Source organism: Schistocerca serialis, chromosome 10 (assembly GCF_023864345.2).
Source record: "Schistocerca serialis cubense isolate TAMUIC-IGC-003099 chromosome 10, iqSchSeri2.2, whole genome shotgun sequence".
Lineage (NCBI taxonomy): Eukaryota > Metazoa > Arthropoda > Insecta > Orthoptera > Acrididae > Schistocerca > Schistocerca serialis.
Genome location: NC_064647.1, coordinates 218,945,083 through 218,967,013, shown reverse-complemented (window position 1 = coordinate 218,967,013; position 21,931 = coordinate 218,945,083). Strand labels below are relative to the sequence as shown.

General features: G+C 43.5%; 1 protein-coding gene across 1 annotated transcript; it reads left to right on the top strand.

Moving 5' to 3' along the window:
• Positions 1-5,049: 5,049 nt before the first annotated feature.
• Positions 5,050-21,374, top strand: LOC126424834 (cuticle protein 65-like). Its single transcript, XM_050087641.1, has 3 exons — positions 5,050-5,201; positions 19,216-19,515; positions 20,698-21,374. The coding sequence occupies exons 1-3, from the start codon at positions 5,190-5,192 to the stop codon at positions 20,887-20,889; spliced, it is 504 nt and encodes a 167-aa protein (XP_049943598.1). The 5' UTR covers positions 5,050-5,189; the 3' UTR covers positions 20,890-21,374.
• The last annotated feature ends 557 nt before the right edge of the window (positions 21,375-21,931 follow it).

Below are 21,931 nucleotides of genomic sequence, written 5' to 3'. Positions count from 1 at the left end.
TCTGTTCTAGCTGTGTGTCATTTTCGGCACAAATCTTTATTTCATCATTTACACCAGAACAACATTCAAGTAAAGGATTTTTCCAGTTGTACCTGGTTCCAAAACAGCAACAAAAATTTCATATGAATTTTGGATTCTAACCACCGTTCCGATAGTAAACTAACAAGTGGCAACATTAAAATTGTAATTAGTGGAAACTATAGTATTTTGTAAAATGTATTTCAAGACCGCTGTGTATTTCAGAACTGCCAAGAGCTGCAGGAAACAAAAGAAATATTTTCCATAATGTTATGCGTTTGAAGTCGTTGCAAATAATGCGAAAAACCATTCACTACCACTGCTGGCAATAGTAACAGTTATTATATAGTCAATAGCCCAATTCTATAGTTTCTTGTAGGAAGTGTATTGCACGAAGATTTACAGGGGAGATAGCGGTAAAGCCCCGAGTGTGGTAAAAGGCCGCACCGAGTGTTTGAACTTAGCGCTATCGATTGAAGAGTTGACTATATAAACGTTACTACAGTAAACACGCTGCCGGTCTTCACTCCATTTTGTGGGGCAAAACTCCGTAATCTTTGTTTTAGCTAAATTGTAAATTTCTCTACAATTAATAATCAGAGGGAGCTGGAATTGGATGGGGTACAGATAACAACCCGACCTATAAGTTTAATTTGAATGACTACGATGTTAGAAAAACTGACAATGGCGCTACTTCACCCTCCCCCGCCCCCCCTAATACTATATTACATCAACTCGTTTTAACACATATGGTTTCTTGTCGTGAAATTAAAGACGATTAGGCGATGAAACAAACTGTTACGTCTCTCCCGTAATGTGAGAATCACCACAGGATATCTCTTAGAAGCAAATTATTCTTCAGTACCAGAAGGTTTTTGTTCGTGATATTGCACAGCATTCATATACGATGTTGCTACCGTACAGATGTAGATTTAGTTTATCGTACGAATTTTGTAGTACAAAGACTAATAAACAACATCAAAGTGTGTTACTGTTGACTGCAGGTTTACCACGCGTCGGCAGTGTCCGAGGATGGTTTCTTCCTCATCTTACTGGACACCACTGTGAGAAAACTACCATACAGCCTGTTGTAAACACCTTCACGACACGTGGAGATCATCAGATTATCGAAATCAGTAATTAAGAAATAAGTCGTTGTTAGATTAAAATTCTGTGCCGTCTTGAATTCGAACACTGCAGCCTGTGTCGTGTGAGTAATGTTGTAAAAGATTAAGCTACCCAAGCTCGGTTCACGGTCCTTCGTCCTCACAGCTTTACTAGGTTCTTTACCTTCAAAAGTTCTCCAGCATAGCATGCAGTATATACTGACGCAGCGCGTTTGCATTATATTTTCATCTAACGTGAAGACGGTGAGTGAGGTGTGTCTCAGTTTTTGTATGTAGTAGGAGCTATATATAATACCTGTAACTAGATCTACAAAAAATACCACGCTGATACGTTGCCATCGGCTTTTCTGATATGTAAGTTTTTCATTTTCTCCGATTGTACTGCTGAGAACATGAAAAGAAGCCCGCTGCTCAAAAGAGAACAAGACAGAAGCGGATATTATATTTAAAATTTTTCTTAACTTCCACAGCACTTCGGAAATAAGAACACATTCAAGAAACGCGTTAAGCCGCGTATGAGAACATAAATGGTGGTGTAACTACACTATTGAAATTATTACTGACACAGTTGTGGAACACCTAAAAACTTCGTTTACGTTGGTTGCAATTAACAATAACCAGCTATGGTGGTTTTTTATGTCTTAAGATTACTGCAGTCCAAGATTGTTTTTGACCATACCTATTTCCCTTTTATTAACAAAGTATCTCAGAGATTATTTTGTAAGTGTAACATATATCGGTTCTAAATTTTGCTACTTAAAGGTTATAATTAATTTTGGTTTATAAATTTGGCATACAGGAAAGCTACCTGTAATCTATTGCCGCGCGGTGTAGCCGCGTGGTGTAGGTGCCTTGTCACGGTCCGCGCGGCTCCCCCCGTCCGAGGTTCGAGTCCTCCCTCGGGCATGTTTGTGTGTGTGTGTGTGTGTGTGTGTGTGTGTGTGTGTGTGTATGTTGTCCTTAGCGTAAGTTAGTTTAAGTTAGATTAAGTAGTGTGTAAGATTAGGGACCGATGACCTCAGCAGTTTGGTCCTATAAGACGTTCCCACAAATTTCCAACTTTCCAAATTGTAATCTATAAATAGCAAAATGTAGGAACGTATTGTGTGTACAATATTAACGGAATGACCACTGAAGATAAAAAACACAAGTGCAACGCTTCTGGTGAAAAACACTCCTAAACTCTAGCAATTTTAAGCTGGAAAAAAGAAATAATAATTCATATACAGGGTATCCCATTTGTCTTGAACATCCCAAATAAATTTTTTCCCAGAAGAAAAATAAAAAACGCACCAACTGAACGTTGTTAACAGCCAAGAGTACCTTTGTCCGTTACGTCTTGTTTCAATTTTTGTCGGGGTAATCCACAGTCTCTCCTCAAAACCTCTTCAAGAACGTATCACATTAACATCTAAATTCGGGGACACGAAGTAGACGCAGGCAGAAAAATAACCCGTGACGCAAGCAGCAAGGACATCAGAAGCCGACTAGCACTGCCAAAAAGGCCACTCATGGCCAAGAGTAATCTAGTAGTATCAAACATACGCCTTAATTTGAGTTTGTCAGAACATGCTATTGGAGCAGAGCATTGTATAGCAGTGAAACGTGGACTGTGGGAAAACAGGAACTGGAGAGAGTCGAAACATTAAAGATGTGGTGTTACAGAAGAATGTTGAAAATTAGTTGGACTGATAACGTAAGGAATGAGGAGGTTCTCTGCAGAATCAGCAAAGAAGGAAAGTAATGGAAAACACTGACACGAGAAAGGGAAAGGATGGTAGAACATGTGTTAAGACATCAAGGAATGACTTCCGTTGTACTAGAGAGAGAGAGCTGTAGAAGGTAAAAATAGCAGAGGAAAACAGAGAGTATATTATGTTCAGCGAATAATTAAAGATGTAGGATGCAAGTGGCACTTTGAGATGAAAAGGTTGGCGCAGAAGAGGAATTCGTGGATTTCCGCATCACACCAGATAGAAATTTCATAACACATAATAGTGTACCATGCTCGTAAAAACAACGTTACTAAAAAATTAAAAACAAGACTGACTCTCATGTATTGTGACACTAGGCAGGTACCTAGGTTAACGTAAGTCTTCAATATCTGGAGTTGAAAATAAACAGATGGAAGCACGATGAAAATTCGCACTGGTCATTTAGTCAATCGTCTTCAGATGAAGTTTTGAGTACAATACACGCCGAGGAAGATAAGGCAGAAACTCTACTCAGCTACGGAGTATGTAAGTTAGCACAAAAATAAATGGTAATAATGTTTATGAATTTACAGCATGTGTGCATCTAGTACCGTACAACAGTTATCTAAAAAAAATATGTAGCTTTTCTATCTTCTCTTCGTTGGTGCACGATGTACTCACATAAACCTTGAACTGAAGACTGTTGACTCTGTATTCTCCTTGTCTTTGTGTTTGCCTACTGTCAGCTCGAGCAAGTGGACGAGACGCTACCCGACCACGAATATCACAGTAATTGGTCTCCCATGACCATTGTCAGATGCACTCAGTGGCGTCACAGTAAACAAGTGCTGTGGTGACTAAGGAAAACCTGAAACGTCCCCTTACAAAAATTAATTAATTACTGTGCTGATAAACCTCTTACATTATTTGATTTTCAAACAACTGCGCAAAACTGAACGTACTTAGACATTTCTCTCATTACTTATTCTGATCAACACTAAACTGACAAACTATTATTAGCGCAACGCAATCTCACTTTCAAAAATCCCTGCAAAAGAATGGCCCTGACTAACAATAACCTATACCTTTCATGAATCACTTACCTCACAAAAATCTTCGTTACTCGAATTACTGCAATACAGCGAGCGTCAATAGTGCCAGCTAAATAAAAGATTCTAACTACTGAAGGCACTAACTACTGATAGGCATAGTTAGCAAATGACAGATTTTGATAGAGAACAAACAAATGTATTTACCTTAATAGTGTTCAAAAGTCATACATCCAGTCTTTAAATTTACTGTCTCTGATGGACACACGTCCAGATCATCCGCTCTCAAAACTCTGCCATCTCTCTCCCCATATCCACCACTGCTGGCGGCTCACCTCCAACTGCGCAACGCTACGCGCTGTTAACATCCAACTGCTCAACAGTACAATAGCGAATATTACAACAATGCTAACCAGCCACAGCCTTCACACAGCACAGTCAGTGATTTTCATATAGAGCGCTACGTGGCGTTACCAACATAAAAACCTAAACAGCCTACTTGCAAAACCCATCACACTGTGGATGATTTTAATACAGTAGGCGTGTACTATCATGCTGTTTAGCGTGTCTTCGTGAGATTTCACGATAAAAACGACCGAAGCGGAGTCATTCCTAAGTGCAACAATAATGTGGTACAATAATAATTTACTCCTGGTACCAGCATTGTGTAACATATTTAACAGAAGAAAATGAATATTTCGACGGAATGAATTGCACCAGACTGCCCTACAAACTCAGAAATTATAATCTAATAGGCCGATAAACCACAGGGATGCGAAGGAAGACGTGGGCACAGTAACAGTCGAACGTCTGATATTTGAAGTGCAGAAGAAAAAAAGAAGGAGAATTTTGTTCACTTTCGTACATTTGGAGTGCTGTTACGAGCACTTCCGTTGAACACTTTTCTCGCTTTCGGAACTCAGCGGAACTCAGGCCACACTCGCACGCACGATGCAGTTCCACAGGTGGCCGGCAGCGGCTAGCCGGCTAGCGGGCGTCTCATCCAGAGAGCGGACTCCGCCGGAGGACCCCGCGTGTCCTTCGAGGAGCAGGTGGACGCTGGCACGGGGGGAAAGGACTGCGTGGTGACACGGCTCCTGGCCCCTCAGGATCTAGGAGAGGCCGCCAGCCGCCAGGAGGAAGGAAAGGAGAGAAGGAGGGGGCGTCCGGCAGAGGCGGCGGGGTGGGAGTGACGCGAGGCAGCGGCTATTGTTGCTGTCAGCGTATATAAAGCCCGCGCTGGACGCTGTCCGGCACAGTTCCTTCCAGCAGCAAGGCAACAACCACCTCCAGCAGCCGCCATGAAATTCTTCGTGAGTATCTGGCCGCAGGTAGCAGCTCTAGGGTCGGTTAGGCCGAGAAGCGGCAGCGCGAGCGGGCGGACGAGATCTGGCTCTTAAACTGCTCAGTACGTGCCTAGGTGCCGACACCTCTGTGTGCGTACTGGTCTGTTTACACGCCACTTACAGTATCTTATCCGGCCTTTCGTTCACAGTATATTTCTGATGTAAGGGCCAGATCCCGAATCAGATTGTGCCAGACCGCGACTCGATCCTGGCAGCTTAGCGTGACACAGGAGAGTTACTTTACCGACTGTGCCATCTGTGGTGTCACAGCCAGACACCACATTTGCTAGGTGGTAGCCTTTAAATCGGCCGCGGTCCGCTAGTATACGTCGGACCCGCGTGTCGCCACTATCAGTGATTGCAGACCGAGCGTCGCCACACGGCAGGTCTAGTCTAGAGAGACTCCCCAGCACTCGCCCCAGTTGTACAGCAGACTTTGCTAGCGATGGTTCACTGTCTACATACGCTCTCAGTTGCAGAGACGACAGTTTGGAATAGCCTTCAGATACGTCATTTGCTACGACCTCGCAAGGCGCCATATTCAGTAATTAGAATGAATTCTTAACAGACAATATTGCGAATCATGTACCGTCAAGAGCGACGTTCATCATTAATGGATTAAAGTTAAGTGTCGAACTAATTATGTCCGCTTTCTGAATTCTAATTCCTTGTCATGTTCCAGACCTCACGTCAGTATAGTTCTTCCCTCCTCACACCAGCCTGCGTGAGCTAAAACGCGTGCGTTTCGGCCTCCACTAGTAACACGGTGTTGGCACTTCTGCCAACACAACACTATCCAGGCGCTACTTCTGAGCCATCATAGCTCATCTTCCAACCAGTGTTCACCTGGGTTTCAAATTTCACAGAAATTCTCCTGCATAGCCAGCAGGGCTTGCTTATTGGTGCGCTACTCCAGCATGGTAAGAAGGAGAGCTTCTGTGAAGTTTGGAATGTAGGAGATGAAGCACTGGCGGAAGTAGAGCTGTGACAGCGGCTCGTGAATTGTGCTTGGACTGCTCACTGTAGGCAAAGCTCCCAGATTCGAGTCCCGCCCGGCACACAGTTTTAGTCTGCCAGAAAGATTCAAATTGGCGCACACTCCACTGCAGAGTGAAAATTTCATTCTCTCTGTGCCTAAGCCAGACTGTGGGTAAGCCATCAACCCGCAGTATCCAATTTTCCAAGAGTGACTGCTAGTCGGCTGAGATTCTCAAGAGAAATCTGGAAGGTAGGAGTCGAGGTACTAACGGAAATAAAGCTGTCAAGGCAGATCACTATTAGTGCTTTGGTAGCTCAGTTGGCAGAAGACTTTAGAGCGATAGGCAAAGTTGTTAGGTTAGAGTCTCGGTTGACGTACAGTGTTAATCTGCCAGGAAGTTTCATATCAGCGCTCACTCCTTTGCAAAGTGAATGTTTCATTAATGAAACATCCTCTGGGGTTCGGCTAAGCCATGTACCCCCGGTATCCGATCTTCCAGAAATACTAGTCATGCAAGGTATGCGAGAGAGCCCGTGTGAGGTTTGGAAGGTAGAAGACAAGGTAGCTATCCTACTGCCGAAGTAAGGCTGTGAGGAGGGTTCGTCAGTCCTGCTTGGTTAACTTAGCCAGTAGAGCACTTGTCTGTCCCGAGTTCGAGTCCTGGTCCGGCGTAGAGTTCGAATCTGTCACGGTTTAAATCGGTGTCCACACCGCTGAAGAGCGAAAATTCATTCTTGAAGCCCTAAACTTTTGGCTGAAATATACTGTCAACGAGCAAGTGGACGAGACCTGCGGTGTAAACTGAGCAGTAAGCGCGCACACGCTGAATGGGTCAGTTTCCACGCTAAGTGCAGTACGTCATCCCACCTGTGATGCATCGCATATTTCGAGCATCAGGGCGACGTCGTGTGCTCCCTCAAACACGGCAAGCCGATATTGGAAACTCTAATTCGTCTGTAATAAATAATTTGATAAAAGCCTGCAGCTGTTTCAACTGTTTTGTTTGTTGTGAACCAACATTTGCTGCCGTCAACCTTTGTTTTCTGTGCGACATGTTTCAGGCAATAATTGACAGTATCACTGGATTTTTTTTTATTCTTTCCCGGAACATGTCGAGCGGAAAATAAGGAAAAACTGTGACCATTGCAGCTAACGGTATTTTGTAGCAAACAGTACCATATTTGTGAAAATTATGATCTAAATACAACTTGAGGAGCCAGCAGATATGCCGCGTAAATTGGCCAATGGCCGTCCAGGTGTTTACCAACGGTGTATGTTCACTGACCTCTTTTACACGGCAGGTGTAACACGTTAGTCAGTCAAGTAATGAGGGACCTAATAACCAGAGCAAGTAGTATGTGGGTCAGTATCTCTCTAAATGAGCCCAAATTTCGCTGATCGTAATCATTATGCAAGATGAAATTTGGAAGGGACACTCTGTTCCTTGATCCATTTTGGAAACTAGGCTCTCAAAATGTTGTTAATGACGCTGTCACTCGATGATCAACGCCTTTCTCGTTACGGCTGCCATTGCATCTCTGTGCGTCTTTGACACTGGCACTGCTCCCTCAATGACGAACAGTACTCAACCAAGACTTTGTGGAATGAGGATCCTGGAAATAACAACTTTTGTGAGTACTTCAGGTATGATTACACGCTGTGGACGCACGAGTAGCAGCTACGTGTATAGCAACATCAACGGCCACTGTTTTCGGAAAATTCGCCGAAGGCGAGGTAGTCAAGTGACTGCGGTTCCCCCTCATTTGCTTCCACAGAGAAGAATGCGAGAAGAAAAGAAATCAGGCTTTGTGGACGTCGTCTTTTTTAAGCAGGCAAAATGCTTCCGATAATTCGTGAACTAATGCTGGATATATATTTCTTCTAGAACGCTGAAAATCGATTTTGATTATACCCTTTAAAATAATTTTGTCAGAGACCCGGTAAGACCATTTACGATAAAAATGTCTGTATACCAGTTAGAGGCACACTGTCAACAATATTTCAGTTTTTGTCTACTGGTGGTTCATACGGAAGTTTGGTGCATCTCTTTAAAGAAAACTTCTCATCGATATGCGTGTACCATCACCGACGCGCAAGTCGCCCAATGTGGCGTGACCTGAAATAGGACTTGCAACCCTTTTTTAACTAGATAACTGTAGGGCGCAAAGAGCGGTGCTCTTACTGAACTGATGAATATAAATAAAACATGAATCTAAACTACTGGTTACGTTAATGTTTTACTGAGTTCATCAGAACAGTGAGAGCACCATTAACATTAAAAAACGTGGTAATGAAATGTACGTATGGCACTTACGGCCCGTAGTTCTCTTCTTGCGACTTCGGATGTCTGGTCCAAGTCTCTTTACTGGACACCACTAAGGCACCTTCGGCGTCGATGATGATGAAATGATGAGGGCAATACACCCAACCAATCCAGCGCGGTGAAAATCTCCAACCAGCCACCCTGCGATAGACAGTCGGCAACCGTAACCACAAGACCACCAGCTGGTGACGTGGGACGTGGAAAGTTAAGCAGACAGAAACCATGACCAGAAAAAAATAATAAAAAATTTAAAACAGGTGGCATACTGCTACTCATGAACCATAAATAGCGAAGGTTTAGAAAAAATTTTGACGTCTTCAAAACCTTTCTAGAATGAAATTATGGTTCACTACTGAAGATGTACCTAAGTGGGAAGGAGCGAGAATATCCTGTTCCAGATTTCGGTCTCTGTGTGTATTACTTTCTCTGTTCAGTAGCAAATGTGCGTGTCATACTCATGTATTTCATGGATGACTGGCTTTCCTACTTCATCAGAACTGTAGGAAAAATACAAATAAAGTGCCTTTGCTTACGAGCGCAAAGTTTCGAACTGAAACGAAATAATGTCAGAATGACATTTTCACTCTTCAGCGGAGTGTGCTCTGTTATGAAACTTACCTGGCAGATTAGAACTGTGTGCCAGACCGAGATTCGAACTCGGGACCTTTGCCTTTCGCGGGCAAGTGTTCTACCATCTGAGCTACCCAAGCACGACTCACGCGCCGTCCTCACAGCTTTAGTTCCCGGCAGAGGTCCCGAGTTCGAGTCTCGGTACGGCACACTGTTTTAATCTGCCAGGAAAGTTTCACGAAATAATGTCGTTTCACATGACTTGGCACTGCATCGCTGTAGGCGTGACAAAGACGTAGCAAGGCTCTGAGTGGAAGGAAAGCAGAAATAGACAAGGACAGAGACTGATATAGCCCCGCCATACTAAATATTGTCCACCCTTTGCGGACAATGCCGTCAACACCACGGCTGTACGTTGGCAACTACCTGCAACAGCCTGTTCCATCAGCACTATTACCCGGCTATACCTCAGCACTGCCATGTACTGCTCTCACTTTGCAGCAATGTTGATGACAACATTATTTTATTGCCGTAAAATACGGTCCGTGTGAAAGCAGCGTGATTCTCCCAATAAATTTGCTTCCGCTATATGTCTTCACGACGGCTAGATTTGTCGTCCCACACTAAGTCAGTCTGGACTATTACTACCAGATAGTTGAAGATTTGGGTATCAGCACTTTTTGACTATCTACATGCATTATATTACAGATTTATCCCATATCGTGTCACTTTTTTGTCAAATGTTGCATTCAGATGCGATGGTGTACGATATACCTTCAGTTAGACATAATGAACCAACCTGGGTAGGATTTGATGCAGCCGTTAATTCAGTAGCCAATTAACAACAACGCTGCATCACTGGATGCTCATATATGATTACGGCAGAGTAGTTACTGGTATCTCATGAGGTTATCGGAAACAGACAATAAATATGTACAGTATGTAAACGAGTGGGTAGGAAGAACAGTGGCGCATAGTGCCAACGATCTGTTTCACTGCCACGGAGGGCAATTTCAATCGCATTCGTCCGTCCGCATCGGTAAGAGCGCCGATTAAAATCACGGCATTCAGCAGAATTACTGCCGGCAGTGGAGATAGATCGGCCCGCAGATAACTGCCCAATGGAAACGCTCGCCTCGTTATGTGTTAGGACCGTGCGGTGCGCGCTGTATGCGGGGGTAATGCACCCGCGTTAAATGGCCCACCGCTCCCCGTAACGACTGTTTCGCCGGTGATACTGTTAGCACCTGCGTATCAGTCCATTTGGTCGGCACGCTAATTTTCCGAGCGGTGTGAAGTGCCCGCCGGCTCTGTCGGACACGTCTACCGTGAAAGTGGTGCACTTCGTGGCGCACCGAAACATCATATCGCTTATCACGCAGATCTGTACCAGATGTTATGTTCCACAGGGTACTATGTTAAGACCAAAACTACTTAGCTTCTTTAAAACTAACAGTCCCAGAATGTGTCACATGGCACTGTGTTAGAAGAAAAATTATTCATCTTTAAAACTGGCAGTCAGGAAACACTTTCCAGGGTACTACGATATGACAGCATTATTCGGCTTCATTAAAACTCGCGGTCTGGGGACGTGTTCGAGGGCATTATGTCATGCCCAAAGTTATTATTCATCTTCTGTAACTAACGGTCTGAGGATGCGTCCCAGACTACAACGCGAGAACCAAAATTATTTAGCTTTTTTTTTTTTAAAAAAAATGGCAGTTTGAGGGTGTGTCCCAGGGTTCTGTGTTAGGCCCAAAATTATTAGTCAGTTTTATTAAAACTAGCGGTCTGAGGATGTGTCCCAGCGTACAATGTGAGGACAACAGGTTTTTTAAAAAAACTGGCAGTCTGAGGACATGTTTAGGGTACTGTGACAGGACCCAAAATTATTCAGCTTCATTAAAACTGTTTGATGCGTCCCAAGGGACTATGTTAGGACCAATATTATTTCTATTGTTTGTTTTAAAACTTCTAATCTGGAGGATAAAACTTAGGATATAATGTCCCGTCAACGAAGAAGGTTGTTAGAGATGGAGCGCGAACGAGGAACCATCCCAGCATCTGCCTTGCGATTTAGAAATACTACCAAAAGCAAGATGGTCATACTGGGGATGTGAAACACTGTACTTTTCAATGCAAGGTACCTGAGGCATTTGGCTGTTCGTATGATGACACACAATATAGAGCTTATTCTTCTTAAAGTTCGATCGAGAACAGAGATTTAAACACTGTAGACACGGATGAAAGGATAACTTCTGTTAAAACTTCTGGGCCTGGTCCAAAAATCAAACTGTAAATTATTAGTGAAGAGTTTTATTCGTGGATCACGACCTCTGAGTAAGGAAGTTTCAACAACTTTAACCACTAATTCTGAAGACTTCATCATATTAGAAATATAATTCTATGTCATGCCTACTAATTGTACGACATTAGCCTAGTAAGAAAGTAATACAATTTATGGAAGAAAAACTCCCTGTTTGCTGCCACACCAAAGTTCGCTTTCGTAGCTTCCGATGTTCCCCAGGGGATTACTTTGGGATTAGTAACAATAATTTGCATCTTTCAAAACTGGCAGAATGAAAAAAGGAACATTAGGACTCCACGTCCCCATAGGGCGTTAGTGTCCTCTCAAAAGAACTGTCTGATATGGTTCACGCTATAAATTTACGGTATTGCATCTCATTTGGCTTCTTATCTTCTTTCGTTCGTTCATAGTCTTGCTCTTATTCGTTCTGTTTGTTCGCTTTCCTTGTTCAATTTATTTTCCCTCTTCTTCTAATTCCCTTCTCTGACGTTTCTCCTAATATACTATGCTGTATCTCATTTTTGCACTTAGTTCGCTTCCTCATAAATATGCTTCTATTCGTCCTTTTTTCTTTTGGTTCCTCTTACTTCTCAAATTTCCTTCCTCTCCTTTTCTATTTCTTTCTTAGGTCTTATACGATTGATGTCTCACAGATTCCTATGTTCCATCTTATGTTCCTTCTCACCTTCATTCTCACCTTCATATACATATTTTCACTCGTCCTCTCTTAGTTCTCCAACTTCCTTTGTGTCTTTTTCTGTTTGGTCTTCATTTTCCTAACATTACACTTACATTCTCCTTTCCCCCGTATTTTTATCACGTCACAGATGTTTCTCTTCGCCCTTTCTCCTATGACGCTCTCATTTAACTGAATTCCATTCTTCCTCGTGCTATTGTGATTGAGCTTTCCTGCAGTTTACCAGAATAATTTCCCACAAATACCACATGAATCGATTGGCGAATGTAAAAACATTCATGTTCTTACGATATTAAGGAACTGACTTTGTATTATTGACAGCACAAAACAACGTCTGCTATTGTCTAGACAACATGTAACAAATTTGTAGCTCCCAATAACCGAGATACGACGACATTTCGCGTATCATAATCTTCATTATTAGAAAAGTTACTTCCCTTCCCCTTTGGCATTCTTGTCAAGACCAAGCCCATGCTAGACTCCTAATGGCGAAGATATCGACACATACCGGATTTCTAGTACTACCACTAGAAGCTGAGGATGATTATTATCTGCACAAATTCAGCGCTATTAATACTATCTCCGCGCTAATCCATGGCAGCACCTCCACTGTGAACCAAGTGCGCAGTTGTTTGAGTCACGCGAAGATGACGCTGAGAATGCCATTTATCTCTTCAGAAGAAACTGCTCGCATCTGCCTCTGTGGCAGGGCAGGAAGCGGGCGGTGCGTAACTGTGCGTTACGTCAGACGCGCGGAGGTCGCCGGGAAGACTTTCTTTTGGCGGCTCGGCTCAGACAACACCAGTGCCGCCGAAATGAGTCTTTCTCTCCGCAGCGCTTGCCTCCGCCGTTGTGAAACTTGCTAATAGGCTAAAATTCTGTTACAATTTCCTCTCCCGACCAGGTCTTGCGGATAAAGCTCCTAGTGATAGTTTCCTCCTTTCTACAAACCCCCATTGTAGCCGTCAGCAATACTGACTTTTGTGCGTGGACCAACAGTGACGAGATCTTCTAGGATAACGTTTCGACGAGTTTTCTATTCGTCATCTTCAAGCGAAGTGTCGCGTTTATACTCAGTTCGTTCCTTTGTAGCCTCTGACGGCAGACTAGCGGTCCTAGGGCTTCTCGGTAACGAAAAGCCTAAAAAGGTAGTCTACATCGCAACAAAAATTTATGTATTCTGGTAACTGGTTGCAGTCACGAATAACCAATTTGGGACAGCTAATTCCTTGGTGACGTGCAGAGCCTATACACGGAGCTGTTGTATGAATCAAAAGGTACCAATCAAAAGATGATTATTCGAAAATGGTTCAAATGGTTCTGAGCACTATGGGACTTAACATCTGAGGTCATCAGTCTCCTAGAACTTGGAATTACTTAAAACTAACTAACCTAACGACAGCACACATATCCATGCACGAGGCAAGATTCGAAACTGCGACCGTAGCAGCAGCACGGTTCCGGACTGCAGCACCTAGAACCGCTCGGCCACAACGGCCGGCAGCTGATTATTCTCAGTCGATATTCAGTACTCATTCGGCTCTACATTCCATTCAACAGGTCCTGCAGTTCTTCCTAAGTATCAGTGAGGATGGCAAAGTCGTCAGCATATCTTATCAGTGATATCCTTTCACCCTAAATTTTAATCCCACTCCTCAACCGATCTTTTATTTCGGATATTGATTTTTAGACGTACAGACTGAACAGTAGCAGCGTACGGTTACGTGCCTGTCTTATATCACTGTCGATTCGAGAACTTCGTTCTTAAACTTCCTGGCAGATTAAAACTGTGTGCCGGATCGAGATTCTAACTCGGGACCTTTGCCTTTCGTGGGCAAGTGCTCTACCATCTGAGCTACTCATGCACGACTCACGCCCCCCCCCCTCCTCTCCCCCCCAGACATACTTCTGGCAGTACCTCGTCTCCTGTCTTCCAAAATTTACAGAAGCTCTCCTGCGAACCATTCTGGAAACTTTGCTCTTGTCTTCCATTACTATGAGATGAAGTTGCTGCGAAGGTTTATTCGTCTGTCGTAGCAGTACCAGTAATGCTTAGCACGATTCGCCATCCCGTAATGAAGCAGTGCTTTTTGGTGCCATGCAAGAACTTCCGAGCTGACGCAAAGAAATAGCTCGAGTGGTCCTTAAAATGTCATGATATGCTATTGGTATTTCTCCCTCTCGACAGACGCACTAAATTCGGCGGGAAGTAAATGTACTACCTGTTTAATCGGGGCTGGTGTCTTTGATCTGACGGACAGAGAATTTTGCGCTCACCGCCAGCTAATTCCATCTCGGAACAGCTGTGGAAGTTGAGAGAGCAGCAGGTACGCACAAATACAAATCAACGTCATCTTCAGAAAGTGTATCTTACCACCGACTGGGTATCCTATCAAAAACTGATACAGTTGGCTTTCTCCGTCACTTCATCATATTAACTCACAGTTGCGGTGTGATGCGATCCACTTCTATTTCTTCTCTTCTCTTCGTAGATTAGGTAATTTCACCTGTTCGGATCAAAATGATGGTGTTCACCTGTATCTTGTCGTTCAAGGTTTGTAGCCAAGGCTTTGTTTTTGAAGTCCATTTTCATGCATTCTGTCTACTTGTTCCCGCTATCTGTTTTGCGTGTATTGTCTTGTGCACTGAACCAACTTGTAAGTCATTTCTAGCGTATTCGTTTGCCAGAAGCGACATTTTCTTGTGCACTCTTTATCAGTACGGAGAAATCTCATTTCCACAGCCTGGACCTCGCTCACATCCTTTTGTACGAAAACCCAGCTTTCAGATAGGTGGATCATAGTAGGTATTACCATGACTTTGCAAAATATCATTGTGTCTTTCCTGACTTGTTTTTGTAGCGTACTTCTAACTGTTCCACAGACTGCGTTAAATTTTAGGAGCTTATTATCAATTGCGCTGTCGGAATTTGGTCCTATGCCACAGCCGAGATCTTGAAAGTGAGTTACCTGTTCCAATTCTACGTTATTAGGTATAATTCTAGGTCTTCTAAGAGATTTTCCTTTGAGTCTGTAACCTCTGATTTAGTAACGGAAATCCTCATGCTATATTTGAAGCCCACAAATTAAGGTGACAGTCGGCTCTTTGAAGATTACCTCAATTTTCCTGAATAATTATTTGATCATATGCGTGTACTAGAGTATTAAAACATTCTTCCCTTTTGATCTTTCTGTTGTAGGCGATATTTTGTTTCCAAGGAGTGATTAGGTCATCTTTCTAGATTCTGAATAGAGTAGGAGACAGGTCACAAACTTATCTAAATCCGTGTATTGTTTTTAATTTGTTTAGACAATTTTTCTCGGTTTTAGATCGTGATTTTTGTCTCCTTCTAAAGAGCTTTCACAGAGTTAATAAGATTAGTTCACATGTATCTTTTTTCATAATTTCCCACATTGTCTACTGACTTTGTAAAAAGGTTTTTCATAATCTGTAAATGCTATGTGCTTCTTTAAGTTAATTTCTTTCCTTTTATCTACCAACTATTGACTAGAAGTGGTACAGAATCGTCCTTTTTTAAACCTATTTTGTTTGTCTAATAAAATAATATGAGAGATAGGGCTGCAGTCTCTTATTTAAGAAATATCTATGGATTTTACTCCACGTCTTAAAACTGCTAATATTGCTCTACAATTTTTCGTGTCGCTTCTGTTGCCTTTCTTTAAAATGACCATGTGAAGTGGCGCAATGGACTCGCATTGGGAAGACGACGGTTCAAAACCCCGACCTGCCATCCAGATTTATGTGTTCCCTGATTTCCGTCAGTGCAGAAACGGTTCCTTTGAAAGGGCATCGCATGAATGCTTCTCCATCTTTTCTTAATCCTAGCTTGTGCTTCGTCTCTAATGACCACGCTGTCGACGGGACGTTAAACTCTGAATCGTCTTTCCCTCTTTCCCTCCTTGAATATGGAGCTGAAGTTTTCTCCGTCACGAACCTTATTTGTTAAAATGGAATAACATAATGTCACGAGATAGAAAGAGATCAACCACAACAAAGGGGGAATCGAAGGCAATATCTTCTGAGTTCTGGGCCCTCGTCTAGTTCCACTTCAGATACTTCCATCCGATCGACATTTTGGCCCCTCTGCTAGATACTTTTTCAGGACATTCTTGTGTTCACGGTCAGCTGAAGACTGATATATACTCCAAGACGCGTCTCGAAGCCACTCATATCATTTCTGTCTCTGCTCTGAGCAGCCTCTCATTTGGTTCCTGGCGCCACACTGTTGTCAAAAATTAATGCAGGCTGCGTGGGTTGGGCCGCTACGAGCTGCCTTCCCTTCACTTCCTGGCCGTCCCTGCGAAGCGAATTGCCGCGGTGTTGGTATTCACTGCACGCAGGCTTCAGTCAGTGTGTCCACTTTCGCGCTGGCCGCAGTCTTAAGGTAGCATTTTACAGGAACATCTGACTGTCTGCCACAGGGGGAAAAGAGTTTCTTTTACTTTTTGCAGACTAGTATTCTAAGATTTTCTATGGACATGTAGTGAAGCAGATGTGGTCGTCATGTGTTCAAAATGCTCGAATGGCACTGAGCACTATGGGACTTAACATCTGAGGTCATCAGTCCCCTAGAACTTGGAACTACTTAAACCTAACTAACCTAAGGACATCACACACATCCATGCCCGAGGCAGGATTCGAACCTGCGACCGTTGCAGTCTCGCGGTTCCGGACTGAAGGGACTAGAACCGCTCGGCCACCGCTGCCGGCTGTCGTCGTGTGTACGTTTGATGATGATGATGATGATGATGATGTTTCGTTTGTAGGACGCTGAACTGTGGAGTCATCAGCGCCCGTACACATTCCTAATCTGTACACAGTCCATCATAGCCACTTACATGAATGATGATGGAATGTTGAGGACCATACAAACACTCAGTTCCCGGGCGGAGAAAATACGCAACCCGGCCGGGAATCGAATCCGGGACCCCATGATCCAGAGGTAGCAACGCTAGCCACTAGACCGCGAGCTGCGTAGGTGAACGTTCGAGACCACTAGTTACGTCTCAGAGAAATTAGACCAAAACGGAAAAGCAGGACACTGCGTCCAATATGAGTTGACGGGAACCTGCCGCAATGGCTGTAGAACGAAGTTAAGGATCCCAGAAAGGAACGAAGGTAGACTCTTATGCCTCGTCTACGTCGAGACACCTCCACTTATTGGTTAAGGCCGAGGAAATAAATCGGCTGTGGCATTGTTCTAGGAATATAGTGGCTAGAGTGTCAACATTTCACTGCGCTGGTTGTAAGCCCTGTCTAGACTTAAGCATGAGTTGTTTCAGTCTGCATTTTCTTGTGTATGAAAATTGATAGCTGTAGCCTGTGCCTCATTGTTGTAACTGGATATATTACGTATGGCTGTGTAATAGCACAACATCATTAGAAAAAGACATGCGTTAAGACATCTGAGGTTGTTGCTCAAGGTTGACAGATTATCCATCTCATAGTGAATATTAATGGTTAGAGTATCCTTCCATTTTTCAAGAAAATTTGAGTCGTATTTGAGAAAGTCGCCATGTATATAGTGTGTTAGTCCCAGTTGTCAAGCAATGCTTCTTTTTAATCACACAAGTAGGAGGGAGTACCTTGTTCACAGTGAACGACCAAAAAAATCAGTTTTCCGTCACGTAGTAATGAAGAGCTGACAGGTGCACTACGTCCCTTTTTTTGTATAGTATTCATGTGGTTGGAGATTTGCGTTTTGCGTAGTGATGAGTATAACATACTGACGAGACGTGTCTGCCAATGTTAAGATTAATAGAGGTTACAGTATTCTTCCTTGTGGAACGCACCAAATTTCTGCCATGCTTGGGAAACAGTCATCAAGCATATTGCATATTGGCCTTACCTGCCAAGTATTGCTTATATCTAGTTGTATATTTAGAATAGACTGCCATATCCTCACGTCTAATCAAAAACAGACCAAAAGAACAGTTTTACCATAATGAAATGAACAGTTTATTTGTGCACAATATTTTTTGTGTTTCTATACTATTGGTACGGTTGGAGCCTTGTGTGATGGGGGGTGTACCATAGTGCCAATAAGTTTCGAAAATCAGACGTCCGATACTGTTATAGGTACAACTCTTCTTGTGGGACATACGAACTTTCATATTTGCGAAACATTCGTGTTGGCCTTAACTAGCAAACAACTCATGTATCTGGGAGCATGTGCTATATTTCGTCAGTAGACAAAGACGGATCACAAAGAACACTTCCATAATGTAGTAACAAAGTCTACTTTTATACCAGGCTGGAAGCCGTACAGTTTGCGTAGTATTTTTATCTCGTGAGAGGTGTAACATAGTAAACGAATGACATAGAAACGAATGACCATTAAGACCTTAGCACCTCAAGTTCCCGCCACTGAAGGGAACAGAACTTGCCACAGTATTCTTCCTTGTAGGACGCACGCAAAATTTCTTCCATACTTGGGAAATATATGTCGAACACTTATCGAAAAATGAAATGTGTGTGAAATCTTATGGGACTACACACTACTTAACCTAAATTATCCTAAGGACAAACACACACACCCATGTCCGAGGGCAGACTCGAACCTCCGCCGGGACCTGCCGCACAGTCCATGACTGCAGCGCATCAAACCTTTCGGCTAATCCCGCGCGGCGAACACTTTGCGTTTTGGATTTAGCTGTCAAGGAGTTGTCATCTGTCTGGCATGGTGCACAGCAATCTGACTGTCAGTTAACGAACACAAAAACACTTTAACATAACGTAATAAGAAGCATTTACTTGTCCAGCGGGTTTCGAGCTTTTTTGTTTGTGGAATGAGGGCTATTTACAGAAGCACAGATATCATTTTGGCCCTGAGGTGTCCCCCATTCTGCTTGTTTCGTGTTTTGCGAAGACTCACCACACGCATATAGTTGTGGTCTTAGCTCGCAGGAAATGTTTCTTAATAATCACTAATCTGAGAGTGTCAGTCAACAATGAAAGAATTGTTAAGATCTTTTTACATAGTGAAGTAAGCAAAGTTTGCAGAGCGCCACAGGCTTCAAACTTTTGTGTCGTAATGGGTGTGTGATGCAAGCAGAGATAGTGACGAGACGTTTCGGCCGCCAGGTGTCCGCCATCGTCCTGGCCCTGGCCGTGAGTGCCTTCGCCGAAGAGCAGGCCGCCGACGAGAAGAAGCAGGAGAAGCGAGGCCTGCTGGGTCTGGGATACGGAGGCTACGGATACGGAGGCTATGGACACGGTCTGGGATACGGACTGGGATATGGCCACGGCCTCGCCTACTCCGCCGCCCCTGCCGTCGTCGCCGCCCCCGCAGTCGCCAAGGTCGCCGCCCCCATCAGCTACGGATACAGCCACGGCCTGGGATATGCCGCCCCCGCTGTGGTCGCAGCTCCAGCTGTCGCCAAGGTATGCATGTGACTACTTTGAATGTCGTCCTAATACTGTCTTGTCCAGCACGAGATCTTCTGAATGGTCTGATTTCACAGTGATTAAATATTGATGAAGTCGTTATCAAGCGCCAAACTTCTTCACTGCTAGGCAATTCAAACCGTCTGCTGGGATTTTCTTCGCAATTCCCACTGATGACCCTGAACGGCTGAGTAAATTGTCCAGATATCCAGGGATACCAGTGGGAATCGTAAAGAAAATTTCGGGAGACGGATTGAAACGCCACACACCGTAAGGTGGCTCGCGGAGTATAGATGTAGATGTAGAAAGAGCTTGAAGAGGAATTTGACCACATAATGATTCAGAAGACAAAGTAGTATGCCGTGTACATATAGATGCAGAGCTGTGGCATCTGATGTACCACAGAACTAATAGTATTGATCATAATAATCATCTCTACCTTCGCTCTGTGCTCAAAAGTGACAAGTTAGCTTTATATGCTTGAAAAAAACTGGGCCAAGCATAGGAGTCTGAGAACTACCCCAAGTTGAAAAGTGCAAACCAGAATGAAGTCCATTCCTTGTCTTCCACAGAGCTCTCCAAAGTCACAAGTCATTCATATATGCTTGGAGAAAAAGACCTAAGAGGAATAGAACAACATAGAAAGTCTACTGTGCTCTCCAAAGAAGTTGCTAATGTATGCTCAGAGAAGAAGATTGGATCAGGTACTGGACCCTGAGAACTACATAAAGTTACAGAACCAAAGATAGAAAGAAGTCAGTTCCATGTCACCTGCTAGGCTGTCCAGAATCACAAGTCATTTACATATGCTTGGAAACAAGGGGTAGACCATGTATGGAAACCCCGAGGAACAGCTCAATTTAGAGACTCCAACTTAGGAAGAAATCTATTTCTTACTCTCCACTGTACTATCCAAAGCGTCAAGCCATTTACATACATTTGGAAAAAGTTGGGACCAAGTATGAAACCCTGAGGAACATCCCAAGTCACAGTGCCCAGCTACAGATAAGTTCCTTCCTTGTAACGTAACAGTTCTTCTCTCGCCTACAACAGCTCTGTTTTCTCCAGCATTAAACAGAAGTGGATCAGACTGTCCAAATACATAACTTCGCTCTTTGGCAAGCTAAACTCGAGTCAGTACTCCTTTGTGTACTAACATTCTGCGTCTTATTGTTCCAGGTGGCCTACGCTGCCCCTGCAGTGAGCTACGCTAAGGTGGCCGCCCCCGCCATCTCGTACGCTGCCCCCGCTCTGGGCTACGGATATGGATACGGCCACGGACTGGGATATGGAGGCTACGGATATGCCGCCCCCGCCATCGCCAAGGTCGGCTACGCAGGTCTGGGATACGGCTACCACGGATGGCACTAAGCTTCACCTCGTCCGACATCAAACCAACACGGCCGGACACCCTTCTTCACTCGCACTCACCCTAGCACCAGCATGACAGACGCCAGGAGCTATACCTGTGGTGGACAGTTGCCCCTCTGCACGCAGAAGATCTGAAGATAACCCAGTTCTCCTCTCGCCTACCACCCCTCTGTTTTCTCTAGCATTAAACAGAACTGGATCAGGCTGTCCAAACACAGAACTTCGCTCCTTGGCAAGCTAAACTCGACTCAACGCTCCTTTGTATCCCCCTCTTCAACTCATCACGTTTTCCTGATTATTATGTCACTTCACTACCACTTCATACCACTGCCTAGATTCGACTCTTTGGCTGTTCTACGTGCAATATGTTTGTCTGTAATTTATTGTAATATTGACTGATGTGAAGGAAGAAAATCTGATGGATTTTGACTCTGTACGATATAAAGGTCATGAGTTTGGAATAAAATATTTGTAAATCATCATTATTTAGTCACAAGCCGCCTTTTCTTTCTGGAAACTATTATGTGCTTACTTCCTGGACTGGTCCTATCACATCATCAGTCTCCTTCTCCTCCTCATCCTCATCAACTGTTCCACATTGACTACAGTATAAACGCCCCTATAGAATATCCATTTATTCCAGCTTTTTCATTCAGTTAGTTGTATGTTACATAGGTCACATACGTGAACTATGTGTATCGAAACGACTAGGAACGAATAACTTTCTACAGAATGTACACGTGATCTGGTTGTCTGCTTGACATCATTTTCGTTTTTCATTAAACATCTTAAATTATTTGAAAGGAGACATTTGGGAAGTTTATGTTTCAGCATCAGGTCCCACAGCTTGTATCATTAGAGCTACAGACGTATTACTGAGTACTTTGTTTAGTAAGAAAAGAAAAAGGAATAGTAAAATTCTAGGAAACCAAATTACATATCAAGATAATTTTTATGCACAACTGCATGTTGTGAATACAATACATAGTAACTCCTCAACAGTGAAAGATAGAGAGCGAGGAACTAGGAAACGATGTGCCAG